General features: G+C 47.5%; 2 protein-coding genes across 3 annotated transcripts in view; both read right to left on the bottom strand.

Moving 5' to 3' along the window:
- LOC146189676 (uncharacterized) overlaps nt 1–18,929 on the bottom strand; it is a 43,007-nt gene extending 24,078 nt beyond the window's left edge. Inside the window, exon 1 of one of the 2 annotated variants that reach the window (XM_084604449.1) lies at nt 18,515–18,929. In XM_084604449.1, the coding sequence (XP_084460575.1) occupies nt 18,515–18,623 (109 nt within the window). In that variant the 5' untranslated portion in view covers nt 18,624–18,929. Of the gene's footprint in view, nt 1–10,764; nt 11,038–18,514 lie in introns of those variants that run through there. The other variant, XM_084604450.1, reaches the window with a different exon arrangement.
- Nucleotides 18,930–19,717: 788 nt separating this feature from the next.
- LOC146189677 (TATA element modulatory factor-like) overlaps nt 19,718–25,890 on the bottom strand; it is a 38,687-nt gene continuing 32,514 nt past the window's right edge. The window contains exons 23-25 of the mRNA XM_084604451.1: nt 24,378–24,503; nt 23,767–23,877; nt 19,718–20,029 (exon numbers count right to left, since the gene is read on the bottom strand). Of these exons, the coding sequence (XP_084460577.1) occupies nt 20,000–20,029; nt 23,767–23,877; nt 24,378–24,503 (267 nt within the window). The 3' untranslated portion in view covers nt 19,718–19,999. The remainder of the gene's footprint in view (nt 20,030–23,766; nt 23,878–24,377; nt 24,504–25,890) is intronic.

Raw genomic sequence — 25,890 nt, forward strand, 5'->3', positions numbered from 1 at the left:
CTGTCCTAAGTAGACATATTCGCCTACTACTTCCAGTACTTCTCTACCTAATGTAAACTGCTGTTCCTTCCCGAGAGTGTTGAACATTACCTTAGTCTTCTGCATATTGCTTTTCAAGCCTACCTTTATACTTTTCCTGTCTAGGTCCTCAATCATTATTTGCAGTTCATCCCCCGAGTTACTTAGCAAGGCAATGTCATCAGCAAATCGCAGATTACTGAGGTATTCTCCATCTACCCTATAGGCGTTCGGAAACGTCTTTAGGCATCAAAGCATCCTTCTAGGGGCTATATGCGGAACGGCCTATACATAGAATCGCTGGTATGCGACATATAGCTTCTGTAAAATGTTAATTGGTTTATAAGGAAGGAAAGGCTTCCGAGAGCACTTCAGCGACTGCACTGGAGAAATGCTATAATAGCCTGAGACAGTTGCTGCTGCACACGGTACATCGCGCGCCCACACAGTATAAATTTAATTTCCATGGCACGCGTTAATTGCAGTGCTCCTGCAAGTTGTGGGAATGGCGGTATGGCGTCGCTCTTCGTCACGCCCCCTACGTTGCCATGGAGACGGCAGGAATGCTAGAAAAGGAGAACACATTTCGCGGACAGATCTCGCGTACGCGACATTTCACCACGAACCAAGAAAGCCTTTCGCTTAAAGAAGTAGTGTAAAACATTTATTTGGATTGCATGAGTTATGGGTTAATGGCGGGGTTGGTGGGCTCCTCAGTCCGGGACTCCGTTGGCTGATGCTGCTGCCCGAGCTCTAACCAGTAAGGTCCTTTTTTGTGCAGCAAGGTCGGAGCTGGACAGAACACAATTCGTCCACGTTTGGTTCTCTTTACGAGGTATGGCTTATTTTTCCCGGAAAGTCCATGCCATATGGCAAAAATCTTCTTTCTGGCCGCAAAATGTGCATTCAGGTGAGAAAGTACCCGGTTTGATTTTGTGCAGTCTAGCTGGGCTGTTGCAGGACAATGTTTGTAAACACATGAGGTGACACTCCTCCGATTTATGGAGTCCTTTAGCAGGTGCTGGGAATGTTTGTCTCGCTATGAGGACTTGTTGCAGTACCTCGCGATATGCAGAGAGGGGCTGGGGGTGGTCATGTGAGGCAGCTGGGTGTCTAGCAAACTCCTATTTTCAAAATACCTGACTTTTCCAGGTTCTCCCGATTATTTCAGTTCAAATTCCTTGACGGGTGAAGAGTGTAGCTGCTGATGACAACGAGCATAGACGAATAATTCGCAACAAAAAGGTTACTTATTAATCATATTCTGCAATTTACAATAGTGAAAAGGCTGTCACCACCGCCGTCACCGAGATTCCTCTCACCTCCTTGACGCGCTTTCCTGTTAGGTGGTTTTTATTTCATCCCCCCGTTCGCTCGCTACACGGTGGTTGTTCTTGATTGTTATTCCCTTGCCGTGTACTCGAGCAGTGCAATAAACTCTGTTCGAGTACGCAACTCGGTGTTTGTCCCCTCTGGCCCGAACCCGCCGCAGTGGCGATTTCTCGCACCGCGGGTTGGGGGTCACAGCTCTGTCTGCTAGGGACGTCGGGGCTAGAAGGCGAGTGTAGCGTAGAAGGCGAGTGTAGGACTCGTGGGAGATCGCGCCCCTCGAAAAAAAAAAAACAAAAAACAACAAAAAATACAAAAAAAGAAAACGTTCTGGCTACGCCACTGATGCTGATAAGTAATCACTCATTCATTGATCAAACCTATATCCACATATACCCTCAAGAGGAGCTTCCTTCTTACGCAAGAGAAGAAGCATGACTGCTCGCTGAGGCGCTCATCAAAATAACTTTGCTCGCATCGCCCCGCCTTGGCTGCCCGCTTTGCGCGGAGTTTATCTCCAGGGTCTTGATTCGAGCGCCATTAGATTCTTTTTCCCATATCTCTATCGGTCCGCATGCACCGCCACGGTGGTTCAGTGGATGATTACGATGATCGACTACTGAGTGCGGAGACCAGGGCTTGATCCTGGCCGCTTTTCGGTGGAGGTGAAAAGCAAGGGTCCTGTAGCCCCGTATATTGCGCGACGTCAGTGTATAGGTGGTCGAAATGACGTGGAGCCCGCCACTAAGTCGTCCCGAATTTCCTCAGCACCAACGTAAAACCCCGTGAAACCATAGCCAAGACTTATATTTTGAATTTTAATTAATTACAAGCCTGCTGCACAGACATTAAACGCTGCAACATCATCACCCCCCCCCCCCCCCCCCAATATTCCTTCCGTATGTAATTAGCGGCAGATGAGCCCTTTAGAAAGAACTTTTTTTATTCCTGGTTTTACCGAGTTTCTGGTTTGCGCGAGAATAGCATTAATTACAACCTTTTATGGACGCGCCTAGGGATGCAGACATCAAGAACAAGACGACTACAAGAGGCTGAGCGGTCGGCTACAAGGGATGAAGACCAGCACTTGTGGCTAATGGACAACGTTAAGAGCTTGCTCTAGTTCCTTGAAGACTATAGTCTACACAATGTACATTAAGTTAAAGACAGCCCCATTCTATGACATATGTCAAGTCTTCTTATAAAAAAGATACAAGAAAACGAAGATGCAGCAAACGAAGCATCGACAGGCGTTTTAACTTCTCCAGAAGGCAGAAATAAGAAGAAACGAAAAGAATTAAGCGAGCACGCACACTATAAAATATAGTGGAACACGTGTAGCGTAGTTATAGTGTAGAACACGTTACGCACGAAATATGAGGTGTCAGTGTGAAGCAACCCAATTAACTAGAACGGATCTCCAAGGCGGAGTGGGTTTCAGGTGATGCAGTAACTATGTCCAGCAGCGTCCACATGATCGCGCGCAGCCATCCAGATACACACATCTGGATACACACAGTGTATCCTTCGTAACCATATGGCTATATTAAAACGGGCACTGTTGAGTAATCCACCGACACACGTGACGAGCTGCTGGCATTGTTGCGCATAGTGATACACTCTGTAAAGCGGAGGACACACACGCTATACGGTTTGCAATATTTGTTTTCAAGCAGTGTTCTAGAGACTCCAGAACGAAAAGGGGGGAGGGGGGGGGGGGTTACCACTGGCTCTAGCATTACGATTCGCCTGCGCTATTTCCCCTCCCTCTTTTCAACTGAACCCACCGCTATCACCGCTGCACGAAGCGCTATGGCCCATTTTTTTTTTAGACCTACACCAGCTGCACTCGTGAGCAAAATACCATTGGAGATATAAGACTTATTGCCACTAGTGAGGAAAACACCATTGGGGATATTGAAGTATTTGCCCCTAGTGAGCAAAACGCCCTTGGAGATATTACAGTTCTTGCCACTAGTGTAGTAAAACACCATTGCAGATATTGAGGCTTTTGCCACATCAGTTTTAGCCACACTGGTGTAGCTGTTGTAGGTAAAAAAAGATGTGCCTCGGCGGGCCTGAGCGAAGAGGTGGTTTCCGCGCGCTCAGCTCTCCACACGATGCGCGCAACTACGAGTCAGCATGACGCACACCTTGCGGCGAGTGCAACCCAAGTTGTTGTTGTTGTTACTCGAACGGGTAGGAGGAGAGACAGAGTTGGAGAGGAGGGTGAAAGAGGGAACGTGGCGCCATCGGGTCACGCCACACGTGTTCAGCTTACGTTGGAGCCCCGACACGTGTTCTCGCGCCGTCCGACTCACCAGAGCGGGCAAGCAAGCAGCTGGCTGCACCGGTTTACGTAACCACAGTCCGCGCGGATGGAGGAGGTTGAGATAACACGTGACAGGGGATCCGCATGACCCACGCGCTCCTTTCAGGCGCGAAAAAATTGAGGACCGGACGAAGGTCACGGGGATCGTTCACACGTCAGGTCAATTCAGCAAATGCTTCTGGTGCTGAACAGCGCGAAGGCTGAATACTCTGCGTTGTTGCTTCGCTTCTGCTTACGTCAGTGCTGCCGCGCAGAAGCGTATATGAAGAGCGTTTCGTTTTATTAAATATAATTTTAAAAATTAAATTACCACTAAAATAGTAAATAAAATATAAACTTTGACTCACGGTTATCTGGGCTGACGGAGCACAGACGGACTGATAGCATTTATAATCAGTCTGTGCTGAATCAAAATGAAACACCCTGATGAAAACAACTACTCTCGTCGAAACATTTGCTTATGCTCTGAAGATTCCCCTCAATCACCGCCCCTTTTGCTTTCTATTATCCAAGAATCTTATCTCGCTGCACCCTCTATACCCTGCATATCACAATGAGCCCAAGTTCCAGGCCATATCAAGTAGCCGCCTGGCAGTTCGCTGCCTCGTCTCAGCGCAGATATCCAAGCAAGGCGTTCCGCATGCTGCCGACATATAAACTTGCGCATGTGAACAGATAAGTGAGCATTTTCTCTTGAACGTCACAGGCTAACGAAGCCATTTCTCCTACTTTTGCGAGGATCACCCTGGCCGTCTCGGTCATGCTTAGTCTCTCTAACTGGAAGACTCGCACTGCCTCCGCCAATTCTGGCCACGTCCCTATTGAAAAAACCCCTATGAGTCACAATAACATCATACAAATACTCATACTAAACTCGTACAAATCTCATATAAACACTAGCCTCATTCAGCACACCATAAGTATATGAGATTGTATGAGTTTTGTATGAGTTTGGTATGAGAAATCTGTATGAGGTTATTGTGACTCATACGGTTTTTTTTCACTAGGGGTGTTATGCACCCCGAGTTCGAGCACTGGGCATACGACGAGCGTCTGCAAAATTACGGGGAAATCATCGGCCATTATAAATAGGGACGTAGACTGGTACTCCCGCCAGATGTTAGACTAAATAATACAGAAGCTGTTGCGTGGAGGCGGCTACAAACTAATACGTTCATGAACCCGGTCTGGGCGTTTCACGCGCTACCAGACCTCGGGTACAATGATCAGTGCAAACACTGTGGCCCGTGGGGCGAGAGAGAGCTTCGACAACATAATTTGGGAGTGCCCACAGGGATAATACAAAATATAACAATTGTAGAGAAGCCTGGGATACCCTGCTGCGAAGCGCGGACCCTGCGATCCAGGCACCGTCCATCTGGCGGAAGAGGCCGCAACAAGCCAAGGGCTACCGCCAGCCTCTAATCCGCGGGCGCATGACTCCCCGTCTTCCTCAGCACGCGTGCCGGAGGCGGAAAAGAGGACGCCCATTTCTGATGGAAATAAAAGTTGAGCAACCAAGGCCATTTTCTCCTGACGCGCGACCAAAGAACGTGAACAATTCACCGTTCACGTGACGTGAGCGCCGCGATCGGCTGTTCACGCGGCTTTAGGGGCAGCCGGAGCAGATAAAAAAAAAAAAAAAAAAACGTGCGTTCGCAACGCAAACCTCGGCAGAGTGCTAGTACGTGGTAACCTACGCGATAACCGTGATATTCGCGTATCTTTTCCTCGCCCACTTGGCTTAAGCAAACACCGCGAACAGCATGCATGAATGCAGAAGACGCACGAGAAACGATATCACCCACTTCGTACGCGTCCCTCAGTGGCCCGTTACCTCGGCTACTAGCAGATTAGAGGAGTCCGTTGAAGGCGCCCAAACAGGTTTGTTCAGACATTTGCTTTGTTTGCATACGATGCAAAACACGTACTCTTCGCACTGCAGCAAACGCGAGAGGGGAGGTTTCTGAGGTTAGGTTAGGAGTCCCAGAGCGACTCAGGCTAAGAGGGAAGTCGTAATGGGGCGCGGCTTGCGATAATTTTGACCTCTGGGGTTCTTAACATCGCACAGTACAGAGATGTCTTCCATTTCTCTTCCATCGAAAAGCGGCTGGGATAGGACCCAGGTTCCACAGCTTATGGGAGTGCTATACGTAATTGAGCCATCGCAGTATAGGAGGCGAGCTGAAATGTAGCGCTGCCCTTTCCTCTTTGTTTAAACTGCTCTGACGTTACCGCCTAACTCGATGGACAATGCCGCTTCCTCACCCGGCACTTAGTCAGGAGGAGGCGGTAATCCTAAGGCAAATGCAAACCGGGTCACTCCTCGCCTCGGCAGTGCTACACGTCCCTCACCCAGACATCTACACGAATGATTTGTGCAGCGTATGTGAAGTGGGTTCGGCGGACCAATGGCACATCATGTGGGACTGTGCCAGGTTCCCGACCGAAGCTACATCCAAGACATACCCGCCCGAACTTCAAAATGCTGTGCACAGTACAGACAAGGACAGTCAACTATGGGCCGTCCAGCAGGTCCGGGGTGCGCTCGAAAAGCACAAGCCTCACGGCCCACCACAAACGGGCCAAAATGAGGTAATCCAGAGTAGGGTGTAACCACGGGTCGACGCAGCGTCACGACGCATTGAACCGTCGTTTGTCGGCATTTCATTAAAGTTATACACACCATACCACACATATTTTAACCATGAGCCCCGCTAAAGGGGCGCAGTAGCTAGGGCGCTCGACTGCTGCACACAAGGATGAGGGATTGAATCGTGGCCGCTTTTCGATGGAGGCGAAAAGCAAGGCGCCCGTGTGCTGTGCGATGTCAGTGCACGTTAAATAACCTTAGGTTGTCCCGTGGGAAAAACGGGAGGCAGCCATGTCTAGCTCGGATCTCGAGGACCAACAAGTCCTCGTGGAATGAGTGAGGGCGGCAGACTTAATTAGTCAACGGAATTCCGGACTAAGGATACGACCAGCCTTCCCATAAATCCCCCTCCCTTCTTCCTTCCAATAAAACGTTTCCATCCCCATCATCACCTAGAGCGCGAGCCCATTCCAAGAATGCCTCCGATTTTTCAGTACCGTTTACAGATCTACCCCGCCGGGGCTCCGCCGGGGCGGAGCAATTGTTATGGCGCTTGACCACTGTTCCCAAGGATGCGGGATCGAATTCCGGCCTCGGCGGCCGCTTTTCGATGGAGAAAAAAAGCGAAGCGCCCGTGTGCTGTGCGATGTCAGTGCACGTCGAAGAACGTTAGGTGGTCGAAACTTCCGGAGTCCTCCACTACGGCGTCTCTCATAGCTTAGTCGCTTTAGGACGTTAAACCCCACAAACCAAACCAAACCGTTTACAAATCTACCGGATGCCAGCTAATAGGAAGCAAAGGCGGTCGCCGGACACCAGTCAGTGCACTTAGGAAAACAAAATTGTCACGAGGAGTCATACGGCGGGCGGCCACAGGCGCTGACGGCGACGAGAAGCACGTCGGCGGCAACACCCCGCGCGCACCATATGCCCGCGGAGAGAGCAACCTTCGGCACGAATTCCCGAGCGCCAACGGTGGAAATTGCCCACTTGCGAGGACGCCGAGAAGCAGGCCAGCGACGCGGCTCATCACGGCGTGCTCGCAGGCGTCGACGGAAAAAGCCCTCGCCACGGCGAACTAATAGCAACAAAATTAAAGAGCACTGCAGAATCTGCATTAGAGTAATGCGAAAGCACGAATGCTGCTGTTGGCTGCTTAATTCACTTCGTTTACCCATTTTAGTCTTTGGTACTTTCAAATTGTCCCGCCGGGATGGTGCAGTGGTAAGACGCCCGACTACTGTGCCGGAGTACCCGGGTTCGAACCCGACCTCGGCGGCTGCGTTTCGATGGAGGCGAAACGAAGAGGCGTCCGTGTGCTGTGCGATGTCAGCGCACGTTAAAGATCCCCAGGTGGTCGAAATTACTCCGTAGCCCTCCACTACGACTCCCCTTTCTCTCCTTCCACTTTCACTCCTACCTTCATCCCTTCTCTTACGGCGCTCGAACCCGACCTCGGCGGCTGCGTTTCGATGGAGGCGAAACGAAGAGGCGTCCGTGTGCTGTGCGATGTCAGCGCACGTTAAAGATCCCCAGGTGGTCGAAATTACTCCGTAGCCCTCCACTACGGTTCCTCTTTCTCTCTTTCCACTTTCACTCCCACCTTCCTCCCTTCCCTTACGGCGCGGTTGAGGTGTCCACAGAAAACAAGTGAGACAGTTACTGCGCCTTTCCCTTCTTGTGAACATCCCCACGAAGTATGCTCATAATGCCGCCTGAGAGGTGTCCACTTAGCATGTACTACAGACACATTGAATGCCGGATGTCGTGCACCGACAAAAGGAGTATACATAATCGATTACGCACATTTATCTTTCCTTTTCACTGGCTGCTTACAGATCGCATACATACGGTATATGCTCCGCATAGGAGCATGCAGTTTGAAGAGAATGCAGTGTAAAGGTCTGGCTGAGGATTCTGCAGTAGTGCGGACATAGCACCCTCTCTGTCCGTACCCAGCCCATGTCTCCGCGTCACCTAGGTTATTGAGAAGCTGCCATGCAATTAGACATCTAGGACTACGCAGCCTATAGCCAGCCTCGAACCCTGAAAAAAAGCTACGCCACCATCGCTTCCTACTCACACGCACACATGCCCGCCCGCGAACACAAGAGTACACACACGAACATAGCAGCGAATGGAAGCCCGGAAAACGAGGATGCCAGCTGCAGAATGTCAGAATGCTGCGTTTTGAACGAAAGGCGCGTATTTTTCCTTGCATATACGTACAATGCGCCTCCTCCTTTGCTTTCTAGTCTCCTTTTTTATACTTATCTTGTTTACCTATCGCTAATCGTCCATCCTACCCATGACTGGCCGCTGCTGTCCAGGTGCCAGTCGTGAGAAAGGCCCGACTCGAATACCGCCGGTCTCCGTGCCCCCCGGGACACGGACAGGGTGCACGCATACGAACCACCCCCCAGCGTTTAAAAGCCGCCCCTTGTAGGTCGGTCCGAATGCCTAATTCATTCACGCTTTGAAGTGGGGTTATCTCGGGAGGGGATCCCCGTCGTCTCCCTGAAAGCAGCAAGGTGCCGGCGGGAGACGGAGTTCCCTCCTACAGCGACACCTGAACCAACGCCATCTGGGTAAACGTGTTGGATCACGGGACAAACAGTGCAGGGACGACTACACGGGACGAAAAACGGCAAAGAGGGCGCACCCGTTCATCTTTTTGTTATTTGTGCAGTGACAGCCCTTTGGATTCTTGACGCCAGCGTCGGTGCCTTTGCACTGTTTTTTCTTTTCTCAGCGGATGCCGGGAAACCATCAGTTCCACACATCCAAGTAATCTGCGGATTGCAGATCACGTGATTTCTCACGCCATTGTCCCTTCTTTGCCTGCTAAGCCAGCAGGCTACGTGCGCTTAAGTGGCAGCCCTGCAGACGTCTCCGACTGACTGCTTCTAATAAAGGGCGGCATCACAATTTTCGATAGAATCTCCCGTTCCTCCAGCCGTGGTTCTTCCTGGCGAGGTTGGCGAGAGTCTCTTTCGCTATCACCGGTGTAGATGGACAACACTTGGAAGAATGCGCATACTAGAGTGACATCATTCCATATAATAGTTATTTACGTTTCTTCCCCTTTCTCAAGCTCCTAAACTTCAATACGTGCTTGCACAGCAGCTCAATTCATTCCCTTTTCCATACCCCCAGGGCAGCCCCATCTCTCTCACTGCCAGTATAAGATCGCTCACTCACCTGCACAAACTACAGCCTTCAGCCAGCTGCGTAATCAATACATAGGTTTAATACCAGCGCTGCACATGCACGGGCACAACTACAGATTAGCAGAAGCGCCGAGCGGGGACAGTGTGAACAGATAAAGGTCTTCACTAGGAATCCCGATAGATGGCACCATAGTACCCGCGGTTCTATAGGAAGCGGCCTGCGCCGTCTGGAGCACAAAAAAAAAAAAAAAAAAAAAAAAAAAAAAAAAAAAAAAAAAAGAAAGAAAAAAGAAAATCGCGGAAAACCATCAAAAACCTTCCAGAAAATCGCTAGCTGGTTCTAGCCCGTGCACGCATATTGAAAAAATGACAAATCACAGAGGGCTCGTTGCTAAGTGCCGCTAGTAATACAGGTTCTCGCCGCTATTGCTTCAAGGTGCGTGCTGGCTACACACAACCATCCGCGACAGAAAGTAGTCCGCTGTTAAAGCGTTTCCGGTTAACTAAACGAAACGATAAGCGTCCGACAGATTACCAGCTCAAGAACATCGGCGTCCCTGTCTTATCTGGTGATCAATTATGGGAATGACCCATTAAAGTTCGTTAACATTCGCCTTCCTGTTCACCGGTTACGCGCCATGTTCTTGCTCCGAAAACGGGCGCCAAAAACATTTCATGCTTAAACAAAAAAGATGCACGCGGAGCGGAATGACGATATATGCACGCCCACTTCTTGAATGTTTTGCAGCAAGATGGCGTTTCGAAAGCTACTGTTAATTAAATTGTGCCGGGACTCAATGATATGTTGTGTGCCAAGCAGGGGCCAGTAAGAGGAATAGTCCCCCCCCCCCTCCCCCCATTTTTTTTTAAAGAACTGGAGATTGTCGCGGTTTTAGGGATTTTTTAGGGAGCCAAAATTGTCTCTGCGAAAATTGCCGCAGTTTTAAAGCTGCGCTAGAAGAAAAAATGGGACGGAAATAGGTACTTCAGGGTCTAAGTGACGGAATTTTTCGTTATAGGATGTGCAGTCTTCGCCAAAAGTGTAGAACCAAGGGGGTCTGCTTCTGAGCCACTTCCTGCAGCTTGTACTAAAATTCCAGCGTTCCGAATCTCTTGATGGTAAGAACATTTTTTGTTCTACCCACTCCAACGGGAAGGCCCTCCGCTAAGGCTAAATCAGTGCCACTACACAGCTCAGGAGCAGACCCCCTGACTCTTCTCTTTTGACAATGGCTGTACATCCCGAACAAGCGGTGAACTTCCAACGTTCAAGAAACAAACAAGAAGACAAACACCAACAGCAAGGAAAAGACTTGAGGCACCATAAGCGGCTTGCCGGAGAGACGGGACAGTCTTGAACGAAGCCACTTCGAACATGGTAGGCACCCACAGAGTTTTCTCAGCGACGAGTGTGGTCCCAGAAAGCGCGTGACCAGCGATATCGGGCAGCAGATAGCGTATGCGTCCCTCCTTCGAGTGCAATAACCACGATGGTGTCGACGCAAGCCCTGCCAGTTCCCCCCTGGAAACGAACCTCGGAAGGGGGAGGCTTATCCAGGCTGCGCGGAGGCCACGCTCGATAACCTACAGCCCCTCGCGCGCATACTGGACTTCGCCGTCACGTGTCGGGACAACTTGCCGCAGGGTCATATGTGCCAAAGCAAGGAACCGAGCGCTTTTCGTAGCGAAAGTGCATGTCGGCAATGCGAGCCAGCTGGGCGCCGCTATCGTCAGCTTATCGCCTGACCAATGCCGATAACAAACACCTCACGGTGGTCGTTCCGGTGGCTACCCTGTCGTTGGAAAGAACGCGTCATCAATCGCAACTGGCGAGCTATGCATCTTAGAGATAACGATCGTGAAAGCCCTAAAGCACAGATTCCTTTCTACGGTCTGTCCCTCTCTGCTAGGACGATATACGTGACGTTATCGGAGATAAATGTCTCTAGGAAGTTCGGAAAGTGATTTAGACCAGTAAACTTCTCATTTGTCAGCGAACACATCATCTTAATACTACAGATTAAGGAACAAATTTTGACTCTCGGTCCGGCAGCTTATAACTACCGGATTCGTTAGAGGCTCACGCCTCCCCAAGATGTTTTGTAGCCGACTGTCCATCAAGCCCGAACACACTCACCATCAAACGACACGATACGCTATTCAATACCCTGGGCGTCCTTAGCGCCATATAATCGAGACATGTCCCGGCATCAGATTCATATAAGACCACAGCTCTTTGATCATACTGCGCGACTCTCATGTGGGTCACATGATTCCGGCACTTCTCTTGGCGCATGACATGTCTGTGGAAAATGTGTGCACCATCGCGTTCGTTTTCCTCGCTCCGCAGCTGGCATGAAAGGTTTAAGGCAACGTTTTCTTTTTAGGTAAAACAGCCACAGCACAGCACAAAGCGGCACCCATTAAACGTCGCTGCGCTGTCCTCTAGGCCTCGCATGAGTGCACAAAAGGTGATAGTTCAACAAATTGCAAAAATTATCGCTTCCTGTTTACTTCGCTATAGCTTTCTGAATCCGGCTGCCGGCAACTATGCAAGATTTTGATCTGTTACTTAGAATACCGACGTTACGAATGCAAATATGCACGGCGTCACACAACTGATTGTTGCACAGGAAACGCCAGTCAGCGGCAGCCTGCCAAGAACCTCAGGCATGGAGAGGAGAAATGCCAGAGACCTTTCGCGCTATTTACGGCCACTAATACGAACTTTTCAGCGCTGCTCAAGACATGATTATGGTGGTGAAAGAAAATATTTGGGAACACTTGAGATCTGTCTTTAAGGGTTACGATGTGGCAGCTTTAAGAGTTACCGTCTGCGGCTCCCCTTGCGGAACCCTATTCGTGTACACGGATTTTGATACTCGCATGATCATTAATCACTTAATATGCGACTACATTATATCACACATTGTAATTAGTCCGAAAATCCCGCTAAGAAACCAAGGAAAGCGTAGGGGTTCTTTTTAAAATGCCAACTCGCCCGTGCCATCTGATTTCGTAATGCCACACATCTTGACCTACGAGTGTCTGGCCACGTCAACTGCCACATACATGCCGTTTTTTTTTTTTTATGCTCACAATGCCTCTCGGTCATCAAAGGTTCCTATACAGCCACAGTCAATGGAGAACATGTGGCATCACAAGACAGCACAGGCCTCTGCGAGACCAACGACGCTACACCGTTACCAGTCTACCACATCAGCTGGGATTCAGGGGTACCGGTTCAAGGGTACGCTGCACCAATACACGAGCTCTGCCGAACAATGTCATTATTATGCTGGCGCTTCCGAAGAATGCGCTATGTATCATAACAGTTGTGACGTTGGTTATCGCTGCAACCGACGAGCCCTTGACAGTACGTGCATGCTAGATCGTTGGACAGGAGTACGAACACCAAATTTTGGTGTCATTTTTCTCCTTGACAACGATGCCTAACGTATTTCTCTATATGGATCAACACATAATTTTCGCAAGTAGCCGAGAGATGGCTGTGACGTCACAATCGTCTAGGTCACGCGCGGGAAAAAAAAATTAAGACATAATCGCTGACTCTTCACTTTTCACGATTCCTGTTCTTGAGGCAGGCTGGCTTCAGGGTTGTAGTGAATTCAAACTAGGGCTGCGCGAATATTTGAAATTTTCGTAAATCGAATCGAATATCCTCGATTCGTCAAACAGTGGAAAGTGTGAACTATTCGAAACTGTTCGAATATCTTCGCAAAATGACGAAAAATTTTCGAATGCTCTTGCATTAAAGAACGCCTCGGTTAGCACCGACCACTATCTCGAAGGCAGCGTAAGCTCCCGAGCACGTACAGCTTGCTGGTGCAATAAACCTACGCGAGTACCAGGGATTACTGTCAGGGAGCCCAGAGGCTTCAACATGGCCGCTACGTGGTCTATTCGTATGGAAACATTTATATTGTAGGCATATTTATGATCGGCCATTTCTAGAATCGCGGAGGCCACTTCTCATAATCGTGTCATGGCTCACGAGTCTCTCATCTGCCGAGAAGTGGCGCTATATGCTTATCCACCGAAAATTTGATTCACTTTCATCATCAATAGTTAGGTTAAGTTTATAGTGCGTGCGGCGCAAGACATGAAAATTACATGGTTTTGTATTTACATACATTTTCTGTGTCAGTTCACAGCAGTGTTAGTGCCTTAATCAAAGATTTTAAAAATGTTTGATGGCTAGTCGGAGAGTCTCAAACCACGCGAACTCTACTTGACTTTATTGAGCAGTAATGTTTTTTCCGATTAGTGGTTATGGTACTGCGCAATCTTTTTTGTTTTTGAAGTCAAGGTTGACGCAGCTGTGCATTGTTGTGAACTATGTGTCAAACAGCATTTTGAATAAAATTTGATTTTAGAGACTTTTTCATGTTTTGTAATCCGCTCAAAAATGATATGAACATAACGTGCATAGTGTTGGATTCGGTTTTTAGTTACATTATTCGTATTCGATTCGGTTTGGAAAAAAAAGTACTGTTGGCACACCCCTAAATTAAAACGACAGAGGAACGATTATATATATGTTTTTTCATCCCTCACGTGACCTAGACTTGACTTTGACGTCACAGCCATCACTCGGCTGTTGAAACCAAAACCAAGACGGGTGGCGAATGTCAAGTAGTGATCCATGTACAGTAATGTCATACGCACCATTACAAACGGTAAAACACGAGCACAAAAATTACATGTCGATACTCTTTTAATATCACTGGAAACGGCGGTCCAGAGACAGCGCGCTCTTTGAGCAAGGGGCAGTGAAAAGTTGACGCGCCAACGCATTCCACACAGCCAGCGAAAAGTCGAGGTGGTATGCAGCCTATACGACAACCGCTTCCACAGACAGCGCTCATTCAGTGCATGGCGCATTTTACGAAAACATTCGGCGAAGCATTTTCGCCTCCGCGACACTTGGTCTGTTTCGGATGCCAGTTGACGTAATCGAGAACAGATGGAACTCGCGCAGTGAGACAGTTCTTAATCGCATCACAGTAAAGCTTGGCGTGCATAGGTCATTTTTCCGGGCGATTCGCGAGTCCCACAACGGCAGCGTCTGAAACATCCGCCCTCTAGAGGCGCCATCCAGCAGTGGCACAGAACAGTGGCGGCGAAATCGAATGCATGAAGAGGACGAGAAGAGAAAGGTACGAATGGGAGACAGAGAGAGAGAGAGAAAGAGAAAGACCACGACGACTGGGAATTTTTTTTTGTTTATCCTCTATTGCTCATTGATAAGGAAGAGATGGCAGCCTGGACTCCTCAGATGCTGCAGGAAAGGTAGAAAGCAATGGTATAATTCTGCGGGACGACGAGTCACTCTAGCGGGTCAATCCGAAGGTAAGCAACGGGAGAGGGGCCGCTGTACATACGGCAGCGATCGACTCACGTCAACACGTGGAAGCCGTGCTGCTCGGTAGAACCCATGCTTTGTCAGCCAATCAGGGTCCGAATTCACGAACGGACCACGACTGCGTATGGTCGGCGCCCGATTGCGGTTGCCAGTTGCGATTAGCTGATAATACCGTAGCCAAGGCGCCATCCAGAAACCAAAGGATTTTCGCATGTCATCAGCCAATAGAGAGATTCAGCTTACCACGATCCGCCACCGTGACTCTACCGCGCGTGGGCGGGGCGCTCAAGCTGATTGGTCCCGACGCGGTAGGTCTGTGTGCCGACACCCAGTATGTAGACACGTTCTAGCGCATATGAACAAGGACGAGAGAGATGTAGACAACACGAGCGCTATCTAGTATGTAGCGCCATCTATTGGCGTCAAGGGGCTCTGGGCATGCGCAGTGGAACGCGCGGTGGCGGATCACGGTAAGCTAAAACTCTCTAGTGCACAGCTTTTGAGCGGAAGGTACCGCAATGGCGGCTTGTCAAATCCGACAGGCCGTGCAGCCTTTTACGACGACATGCGCCCAAGCCCTCAGTCCATATCAGTGCGGTTTTTCGAAGCCGATACGGTCTTGGCCTCGCTGCAGACTGGCCATTCTACGCGGGGATTGTAGCAAAACACGGGCCGCATAAATTTCGAGAGAAGCAAGATAAGAAATAGATCCGCGCCCCTTTTGCTTTGCGGGGAAAAAGAAAAACGCAGTTCGCAATAAAGTGAAGGCAGTACAGACGACCAACGCTGACTCGACTGTGCTCGGCGCCGAGTCCTTTCTGGGTCTTCTTGTTGGTGCTGTAAATCTCTACGCGGTGCTCTGCTACGCCCCCCGTTCGTAGAAAGCAGACCATGCCACCCCTCCGCCAGCCATTTGGCGGGCACTTCAGCGGAGGTCCAAGAAAAACTCACTCAAGGTAGTTCGGCCCGGTCGGTCGTTCTACCCCAGATAAAGATTTGTGTCTATGCAGAGTTATAACACTCACCGCGTTTCACTCGTGCGTTTTAGAAAGGTCCCCAGAAACGCCTGTTTGTCAGAAAAAAAAAAAATATCGTAGTTTTCGATTAACTCTAAAATTTAACACGCATGTACGTAGCACATTTCATTACGTTTGACTCGCCGTCAATAAATGTGTGGCGCCTTTTTCTTTTTTTGAGCATGTCCATAAGTTGGAAGAAACCACACTTGGGTACTGCAAAAGGTTGGAAGCTGTCCGACGCAAGTTTCTGCCGTTATCAGGTTTTGACGCAACTGAGGCCACACAGTTTGCAACGTCCGAAGGCACACTGACTTTGAAATCGACGGCTGGGTGAAGTGAGCCACGACATAAGTGGCACCTGGTAAAGGCTGGCGCATTGACCTACTGCAACAGCAAGGAAGCGACATATTTCGCGATGTGTCAGGAGGAATAGCAACGCGCCTTCTTTTCAGTCACTATGACAGTTTCTCCAGGGCAACGTTCGATAATTGCCAGGCCACCTATACTTGGGTCTCCCAAGAATCTTGCAGTACTGCAAGGCTTAGGCATCCCGTTCCAATCAGGATCACGAGCACGACAATAGGCAATTGTGGTCCTACGCACCCCCCCCCCCCCCCCCCACACACACACACATTGGCGGGGGTGACATTGGGAGCACGACTCTCTATTACATTGCGCAGGGGCGAGAAACACTCTGCCTTTCGCAGTGCTGCAGATATCTTGTGAGACGAAGTATAGAGCCTCCTCGACATTAATTCACTTGCAGAGGCTGCAATGCAACACGATACGACGACCGGTCTATATTTCCAAAGCGAACTGTGCGCAGTGCTTAAAGTCTGGCTCCATCAGAGGGTCAGGCGGAAAGGAACACAGACAGGGAGAGAAACAAAGCGTGGCCTGTTTTGCACATCGTTTTATACAAAGGGGAGAAATTGTTCTCTCAAAACTCCCCTGACTTAAGCCCTGTTTGTGCGGTGTACACTGTATGTGTACATGTGTGATGAAGGGCAAAAGAAGCAGATTAAAAAAAAAATGGAGAGGGGGGTCCTACGCCTACGCACAGTTTTTGTCATAAGTTTAGAGCTCAGGGGGTTGGCTTATTCTGAGCTACACTATGTGACTTGCAAATTAATGCATTCACAGTGTTTGAAATTTCTTGAAGGCAAGATTTTTCTTTTGTTTTTTGTCCTAGCCTCTCCAACAGGAAGAACTGACATGGACACTAGAGTAGCGCCAATACACGGTTTGGAAGCAGACCCCTCTGGGCTCTAAACTATCGACATAGACTGTACCATCACAAAACAGCTTATTTACGGGTAACTGAGAGTTAAATACACCAGAGTCGGCTCAAGGTGTAAATATGCCCGCTGTACAGGCGACTGAAATGTGCGAGCGTCGAGCACAGAAAAAGAGCTCTCCGAAAGATAAGCGTGAAAACTTTTTTATTTATTTATTTATTTTTTATTATTATTATTATTATTTTTTTTTTTTTTTTTGGTGTGCCAGCGACACGAACACCAACAGAGATGCATCGAACAGAGCTTATGGAGCTGGGCTGCATACTAGAGCAGTAGTAGCACCCCCGACCGGAACCCCAGAATCTGCTGGTATAAAACCACTTCCTTTTTATTGAACTTCGGTTCTTCCTTTTCCGTCGCGATAGACAGCAAAGTGCACCGTGGGAAAGTTTGCCGGTACTCGATCATCTTGCAGAGAGCAAATTGGCCAACTGCGAAACTGGGCCGGGGAAAGGGAGCGGGGCACAAACACCGACGCGACGAATTACAGGCACAAAGGGCTTCTGAAGAGTGAATCGCGTCACGAATTGCACGCCTCATTCGTCTGTGCCAAACGCTTTGCCCTTGCTAAGGCAGCGGCGGAAGGCTGACGTGCAAGTTTCGTTTTCGGATTTCATTTCTGGCGGGCTTCCCGCTGTTGCTATGGGGGAGCGCCGACAGGCGCGCGGACGGCTGTCGTCTGCATTCGCGGATTCCTCCTGCTCTTTTCTAACCCACTACACCTAACGCCCATTTTTTTTTTTTTTCAATAAAGTTTATCAATCAATCTGGCGTGTATCGCGAGTTTAGCCAAAAACGTTTCGGAGGCCGCTAATGTGTTCAGAACGCTCTTGGTTGCATATTAGAAGCTTCTTCGTCATCCATCGTCTGGAGATGAAGCACTGGTTCTGAGTTGCAAAAAGCAGCAACGAGAATACACCACACTGCGCAAACCCAGACCGCACTGCATTAACACCTAACAAACAAGGCGCAGCACGTTGTTTACTTTTGTTATCGAGCACGCACCTTGCAGAAACAGTGTTAGGCCGAAGATAATTTACGCTTCGTAGTGTCTGCTGAATGAAAAAGAGAAGTATGTTGAACTCATAACGGCAGTAAGTCCTGCAATCCGAAAAGATTAGGCGTTAAGGCGTAAAAGCCGCTACCTCAGTAAAAAATCACTGTGCGGTGAACTGGCAGATATAAAAAAATAAAAATAAAATGACAACTTGGTCTCAGCAATGCTTGAACCGGCTTGCAGACCACGTCCTAAAGACCAGCTCTAAGTCACACTCGTAGCTCCAAGGAGCACGAAAATGCCGCTGCAGTACAGCACTGGCACGAGCTAGTACGAGGGCAGTATGATTACACAAGCGGCGCGCGCGCTCACCTTCGAAGTGTTGATAGCGGGTCACGCCGTTGTGTAGTCCGAGGCACGGAAAAATCGTGACCACCACCACCAGGCACCACAACGGGCAGAACACGGCACGGGACGCCATGGTGACAACTGACCCGTGGGCACAGCAGAAGAGAAAAAAAAGCACAAGACACGAACGACCGACTCAGCCAACTACAAGCACGGCTGAAGAAAACGTCTGTGTAGGCTCCTCTCCGCAGACCTGACGGGCAACGCGAAACCTTGACGCGACGATGCACTACACCGGCCTAAAACCGGTCTTATCGGTGTTCAAAGGGCGTCCGGGCCTCTTTTATACACAACTGGGGAAAGGGAGCGGCGTTCTCTCACTCGGACGTTCCCCTCACCAGCTCCAACAACGGCCGCGGCGCGCCACGGGCGAGGGCAGCGCGGAAAGTTGTTGCTCCGCAGCTGTGAGAAAGCTTTTGAGCTCGCGGTTGTATGGTTGTATTACGACCGCACACGACGGCCGCTCGGTTCTCGGCAATCATCCAGCTGACGCGAACTGTCGTTGGTCTAGCATGGGCAGCTTCAAGAGAGGTTCTTTCTCCACCAGCCTCCAGTTTCCAATGCCCCAAAGCCATAACATCATTGTTGTGGAAGTAGGCGGTCAGCTCGACGCGGGAGGCGAACGTGGTAGTAGAGGGCTTTGAGCGCAAAAAGGAAAAGACATATCTGCAAGCTGTCCGCTACTCGCTCAGGGGCGCTGTCGTCGTTAATGATAAAATTTCCGCATTTTCTTTACATTTACATTTTTCACTCTTGAGCACAATTCATTTGGATTCACTGTGGAGTTCGAACGTCATGTGATATAGTCACTTTTTTTAAAAAACCTTTCCTGAAAAATTAAAGATGCAAAACCTCAAGTGAATCTGGCAGCAGAAGTATCAAGTCACAACAATGCCTCCAGCAATCATGCAGCGGGCTGACGAAACTTCAGTGACACCAATGAAATCAGCTAACTGGGAACATTCTGCGACATTATGAACCAGGGATATTCCATTGACAGCGACCTGACCATTTCCTTATGTAAACGATTATTTGATATTTCAAATGAGACCCACATCTCATTACATGTGCCAAAATAACTTCATTCTTTCACAGCAAACAACAGCTAATTCTAACCATTTTCAAGCAGCCTACAATGGTTCAATACAAACATACACCACACAAAAATTTTGTAACAACCGCTGATTAAACATCTTTATTTGCAGAAAGATCATTCCTTAATGAGTCAACTAAAACCCTCCCTCACTTTCACAACGCTATACATTCTCTTTCACAGCTCTATACAATCACGATAGCTGTGTGCGCACCTTGTTTATGTACATGCCCTGCACCCAGCTTTCGCTTTCCTAATTTAATACACTCCAGTGGACGACATGTGTGCAGACACCGACCGCCTTCGCCTGCGATGGTGAGTGTCCGGTAGCGCTCCCACTGGCAATGATGCAGAACTTATTGTTTGGCATTGATGAGCTCGTTTATCTGAAACAAAGGTTAAAACTAAATTTACTAAAATACTTAAAAAGGGGTTCAAACTTTGCTAGCTAGTTGTTAGTCCTAATGTTTAGCAACTACAAACTATAAACAATAATAACAAAATTAATTTTGAATTTGCAAGTTCCAAAAATATTGTATTTATACTTCTGAAAATTGTCAACAACACTTACAAGTGCAGCACACGACTGTCATCGTTTTTTGGAGGAACTGAGCTCACAGACCGAAAGAAAAGCTTTGTCGAGCCAACCTCCGAGCCTTCAGGGGTAGTAATAATCTTCTACAAGATGCCCTTCACAGCATACTTCACTTACTATTTCATTTCCTATAAATCAGCACCAATATCGTTCAGTTCTAAAACGCAGCGTGGAGAGCACAAATTGGGCGTGCTGTGTTTTGTAGCGCGAAAAGTGAACGAATCGCTGCAGATAAAACAAATGCTGTACAGCGGCATAGATTAGCTACAATAAAAATAAAAAATATTATGGAATCATGTTTGAAAAAATGCGCTCGAAATCGTCGAGACCGATGAACATAGTGGTGATTTGGCGCTCTTTAAAATACAATATGAGATGTTAGCAAAGAAAAGGGAAAGATTTGTTTTAGCTTTATTTGTCAGACGAATGCCTTGCTTTTTGCATTTATCGAAAAGTGGCCGCCACAGCTGCATCCTTGGGTTTACCAGTCACTGAGCCACCAAGATGCGTAACCAAGGCGTGGAGAAGCATGCTGTCACGGGCGGTGTAAAGAAGAAGAAAATAAAAAAGCCATTGAAGGGTCCGAAATTACACTCACAAATTTTCTTTAGCGCAAAGGCTCAGTTCTAACAAAACCGATAAGAGCCGTGTGTTGCCCTTGCAATCCAGCTGCTTTCGACAGCATGGTGCGTACCCATGCCGTAGCAAACAACGCGTAGAGACTCTGCCTCTCAACCGTCCGCGCAGTCTGCGCTTGCGCGAGCTTCCTAGCAGGACGTGATTTCAGCGCTCCGAATTTCCGTCTGTGAAACACCCTGTACATCTGAGTGCCCATATTTATTTATGTATAATGAGAGATAATATCCAGGCTACCTTGAATAGTACAGTCAGAGAAGCATTGTAAGAGTCATCAAGCAGCTTCATGCTACTTTGCTAATAACAGTATAAACTGACAGTCTGCTGGAGGCAAGTTAAAAAAAAAGAAAAACAAATATTCTTCTACACCTTTCCTAATATAACAGAAATGGTAGAACTTGCGATTTTGCTGGGGAATACTGCGCTACTTGATAGACAGAGACAAGTGAAAGACGACACACGAATGAAGCGCAATTTCGTGTGTCGTCTTTCACTTGCCTCTGTCTATCAAGTAGCGCAGTATTCCCCAGTATGATCAACCAACTGGCCCCCGTGTTTGCATTGTTTGCGATTTTGGCAGGGATTTGTATTTCAAATTGGCAAAGAAAATCAAGCTACAGTTGATGGTTGCTCATGCTGTTTAAAACTTAATGGCTTTCTAAGAAGTAAGGCAACATTGTCTTCATTTCAACACTTTACAAATAGGACCGAGAGAAATATCGAGCACAACATTTGTTACAGTTGCAGGAACAAATTTTCAAAATATTATTTTCTTCTCTCGCATGAATTATCTTTTTCTCCAGAAAGCAAGGCTGCCAAAACGCTGCCATTAACAATGCTGCAGGCAAATATCAGTTGGTACTGTCTATGGAAGATATGATCAGTTTTGTTTTCTTGGCAGTACTGTTGAAACCATGTTAACGATCTCAAAAGTAGGTTTAATAAAAGCTATGTATCTCGGCTGAAGCTATGTTTATTACCTGCATTGCACCCTGCCTAGGCTAATGGAAGTCAAGTCCATAGAGTCGTAGAGAGTGAGTATACTCGATTTTATTTCACGACCACCAAAACCAGGGCTTGCAGATGCTAGTTACCGCAATCAAGCGAGACCACCCCAAGGAAAAATTAGCTTTTAAATTATTGTCTTTTTTCCTGGCTCCGCAGATGGAAACTCGTTAATTTGCACAAGGAGATCTCGATTGGAGCAGAAGAAATAGTATGGTAAAGAAATGTCAGTAGGCTGCCCCTTTAACACCTTCCATATACATAACTATAAAATATTTTTAGGCTTGATTAGGCTGCCAAAATTGTAACTGATCATGCAGTCTTCATCTCTGCCACAGAACCCTTGTTGTTATGAAGAAAACTCAGGTGTGCTTGAGTCGCCTTGGGACGTTAAACCCCATTATCCAATGAAGTGCGTGAATATTAAAATTTTCAAATACAAAATGAAGCAAAATTGCCTTTGAATACTGTATCAAGTATCTGTCCAGTGTGAGAAAAAAATAGAAAAAGTACAACACAGGCCAATGCTGATGTTATTATGTATGTATATATATATATATATATATATATATATATATATATATATTGTGTAGTCACTGCAAATGAAATAAACAAAACAACATCGATACAGCATAACAGAAAAGAAAAACATAACACAGCAAAAATGAATAGTGTTTACTATGAACTGACACAATAAGTAAAAAAAAAAGAAAAAAAGAAAGGCTTGATGGGTAGTAAAACCTCTTTGATTCAGTGTTAAGAAAATCAAAAGAAAAGTCTGAATTACTCAGAATTATTCAAAGGTTCAGTTGTAGAATATTTACTCCCCCTTTATGCTATTGGAAAGAAAAATTTGTTGAAGATGAGAAAATGTGAACCCTCGTAAGCAGGTTCTATTGCATAAGCAGCCCATGACAAGCATGAAGTCTCAGTGTGTTGGAAGAATAACAAGAACTAACCGAGCAAAACGACAAAAGAGCTTCTAAATAAATAAAAAAAAAAAAAAAAATTCCCCAGCCACATGTTAGTTGGTATCTAAAGGTGATAAGGTGATGTGCAGCTGTGTTTATCAGATGGCTGGCAGATGTGTGACCGATAGCTGCAGTCACCATGGACTGATGATGAAGCGCAGAAAAAAAAAAAAAATCCATGTGGCTGAGCTATTTCTTGGCCTAGCAACAGAAGCCCTCCCTGTCAATGTCAGGCCTGCTGCTACTGGCAAGTCAGAGGTGCATGGGTACCATATAATAGGCGGTATTTTATTGCCCTACCAGAGAAGCCTCGACTCGGCCCCTCTTCAGGAATGTCGTGCAAAAATACTGCGAACGGCCTTCCCACATATCGCAATTCACCAAAACAAGATGGCAAAGCTCACGCTAGTCCAAGGCAGCAGGATTGAAGCCACAGGTGTGGGTGTTACATATGAAGACCATTATGGAAGGATCAAGCGATTGCTTGAAAAATTCACTCGGCCATCTTGTTCTCGCCATGTGCGGCATGTGGGAAAGTCCATTTACAAAACTTCGTATGCAGTCCAAGCCTCGCATTGCCGGAACATGATGGGTTCACACGACAAATGATAGAAAAAAAAAAAGCGAGAAGCACATCTCTGTGCTGCTTTCCTATTTTTGGATAATCTGCCGAGATACTGCGGTACTGCCGCAGTTGAATTTATTAAAATCAGTGCAGTATTATATTGCTGCCAATACTGCAGAGTTATTAATAAGCAGTTTGCCGAATTGAATATGAAGAAATAACAACACTCGATTCACTTTCAAAATTTAAATCGTCTGCCAACCCCTAAAGAAAAAAAAATATATGGAGTAGTGGATGGAGATGCTAAGTCCTCGTCAGAAAATCGAAGTCTAGCCATCATGCTGGCCTTACCTGAGCCTTGTACATGGACTTGACGTCCTCCAGGTCGAGGCGCAGCTCCTCCGCTTCCTCTACCTTCTCACCATACATTTGGAGCAGTGTGTTGTACTTCTGGTTCACGTCCTGCAAGCAACGTACGCTGCTCCAGGAAAACTGTCCTCTTTCTGAGTGAAGTGCCAGAACCAGTACACTGTCTCCAGTGGTGCCTTAAGAATGCACAGCACCACTAGAGAGAAATGGCTTGTAGCACAAAAAGGATCTGTCAAACTGCCAATTTGTTAAAGTTAATTACAACTGAGGATACTTCTGCTCCATCAAAAAGCTGTGCGAAAGTTAATGTGCCTCAAACAGATGGATATTGGGGTAGATTTTTAGTGACTCTCCTTAAAGACTTGAAACAAGTTCTACTATGGTGCAATGTTTTTAGAGGCAAACAGAGGCAAACTTCAGACAAATTCTGCACAGACCCTGTGGATTCTCAAATATTCCTCCCAAAACGTGTGCATGACCAGTTCCAAGCAACATACCAGGCTTAAAGAAATAAGGGAAATGAAGCAGGCTTTTAAGGTATGTGCGTTAGCTTGCGTCAGTTTGTGAGAATGAGCTGTGGGCTTGAGACTTGCCTCGAACCGCACCCTGAGTTCCCGTAGCTCATCGTGTTCCTGGTCCCACAGCTCCTGCTTGGCCGACAGTGACGTCAACTCTCGGGAGAGGGACTCCCGGCAACGTTCCAGCTGGCCAATCTGAGCCTGCCAAGACAACAATACACATGTGCATCCTTCAGGAATAGGGGCCCTCGATCACTCTCTAGCCTTGAGGAACAAATGTGGTTTCCAAGCCGTCATGAGGAATCCCACATGCCTCGACTTACCTCCCTCCCTCCCTGTCTGTCTAAAGGCCCACTTGCACTTGCGACTCATAGAGGATGTGCGACAGTTTTAGTCGAAAAGCAAGTCGCAGGTCGTTTGAGCACCTTTCAATTTTGCAGCCTTGCGACTGCTGGTCGCTGACTGGTAGCCAATCAGCGGCGCAACTCAAACGAATGAAGTTAGTTTTACATCTGATTTCTTGTTACTGGTGAAGAGTCATGATTGAAAAGCCTTGTTCCAAACGAGACCAATTCAGAAAAGCGACTTTTGCAAGTGTGAACATCAGTCGAGCTGAGCAGCTCCCCGGTCACATGACCTTTGCGACTTGCAAGTGTGAATGGGCCTGAAGGTGTGGGCTGTGACAGCCCGCACACACTTGTGACAGTTCAGAGATATGGCGCATCTACCAAGTTTTGAGCAGGGAAAATATATTCCTGCAACAAACTGTAGGGAACGATGCAGCTACCTAGAGCACATCAAAGACCTAACCATAGAAAATACTTATAATTATCAATTCAGCTGATTTGAATTGGCAAGCTGCCTTGTCATCGGCTACAGCTCAATAGTGTTTAGCTCAACGTGAGAAAAAAAATAATCAGGGCCCATATGCCTAGAAAAATAGGCCAATGGAAGTGCCCCTACAGTACCTTAAGTGGGTGAAAAGTTTTGAAAATTAAATAATCATGCTGAATCGCAACCGAGAAATGAACTGTGATTCAGTACTATTTCAAAGTCAGAACAGCATTCTATATCAGGTCATTGTGTGGCAATCAATTACGAATGTATGGATAATGACGAACATCTGATGTGCGTGCAAAAAGAAGGTCAAAGTCAGCCCACGCAGATGCGACAGTGTCTGACTGCCAGTGTTGACACCTCTGTTGTCCAGCATTCCGCCAAAAAGGCCCGCTAAATATTTTTGAAAACCACCAAAATAACCAATAGCACGATTTACAAATGGAAGGAAATGTACTGATCCAGTGTCACAGTCTTGAGCAGATCAGGCTAAGTAAGCAAAAGCAAAGCCAGAATACGAAGCGCCATCTGAAGTAGCGTCTGCTTGTGCGTGCATTACAAGCAGCCCCATGCCGAAAAGCTGACAAATTGTATCGCATAGCTGTGGCTAATAGAAGAGAACGATTTCTTTGAGCGTTCATTTGCACTATTTTTAGCGCATATTGCTCATAGTCAGTGTCCGAGGCAGCTCACATTACACAGCATTGTTCGTGCCTTTCAGCGAGCATTCTTCCCTCTAATTTGATGCTCA

The sequence above is a fragment of the Amblyomma maculatum genome, chromosome 5, assembly GCF_055883805.1.
Source record: "Amblyomma maculatum isolate TAMU_Amacu chromosome 5, ASM5588380v1, whole genome shotgun sequence".
Lineage (NCBI taxonomy): Eukaryota > Metazoa > Arthropoda > Arachnida > Ixodida > Ixodidae > Amblyomma > Amblyomma maculatum.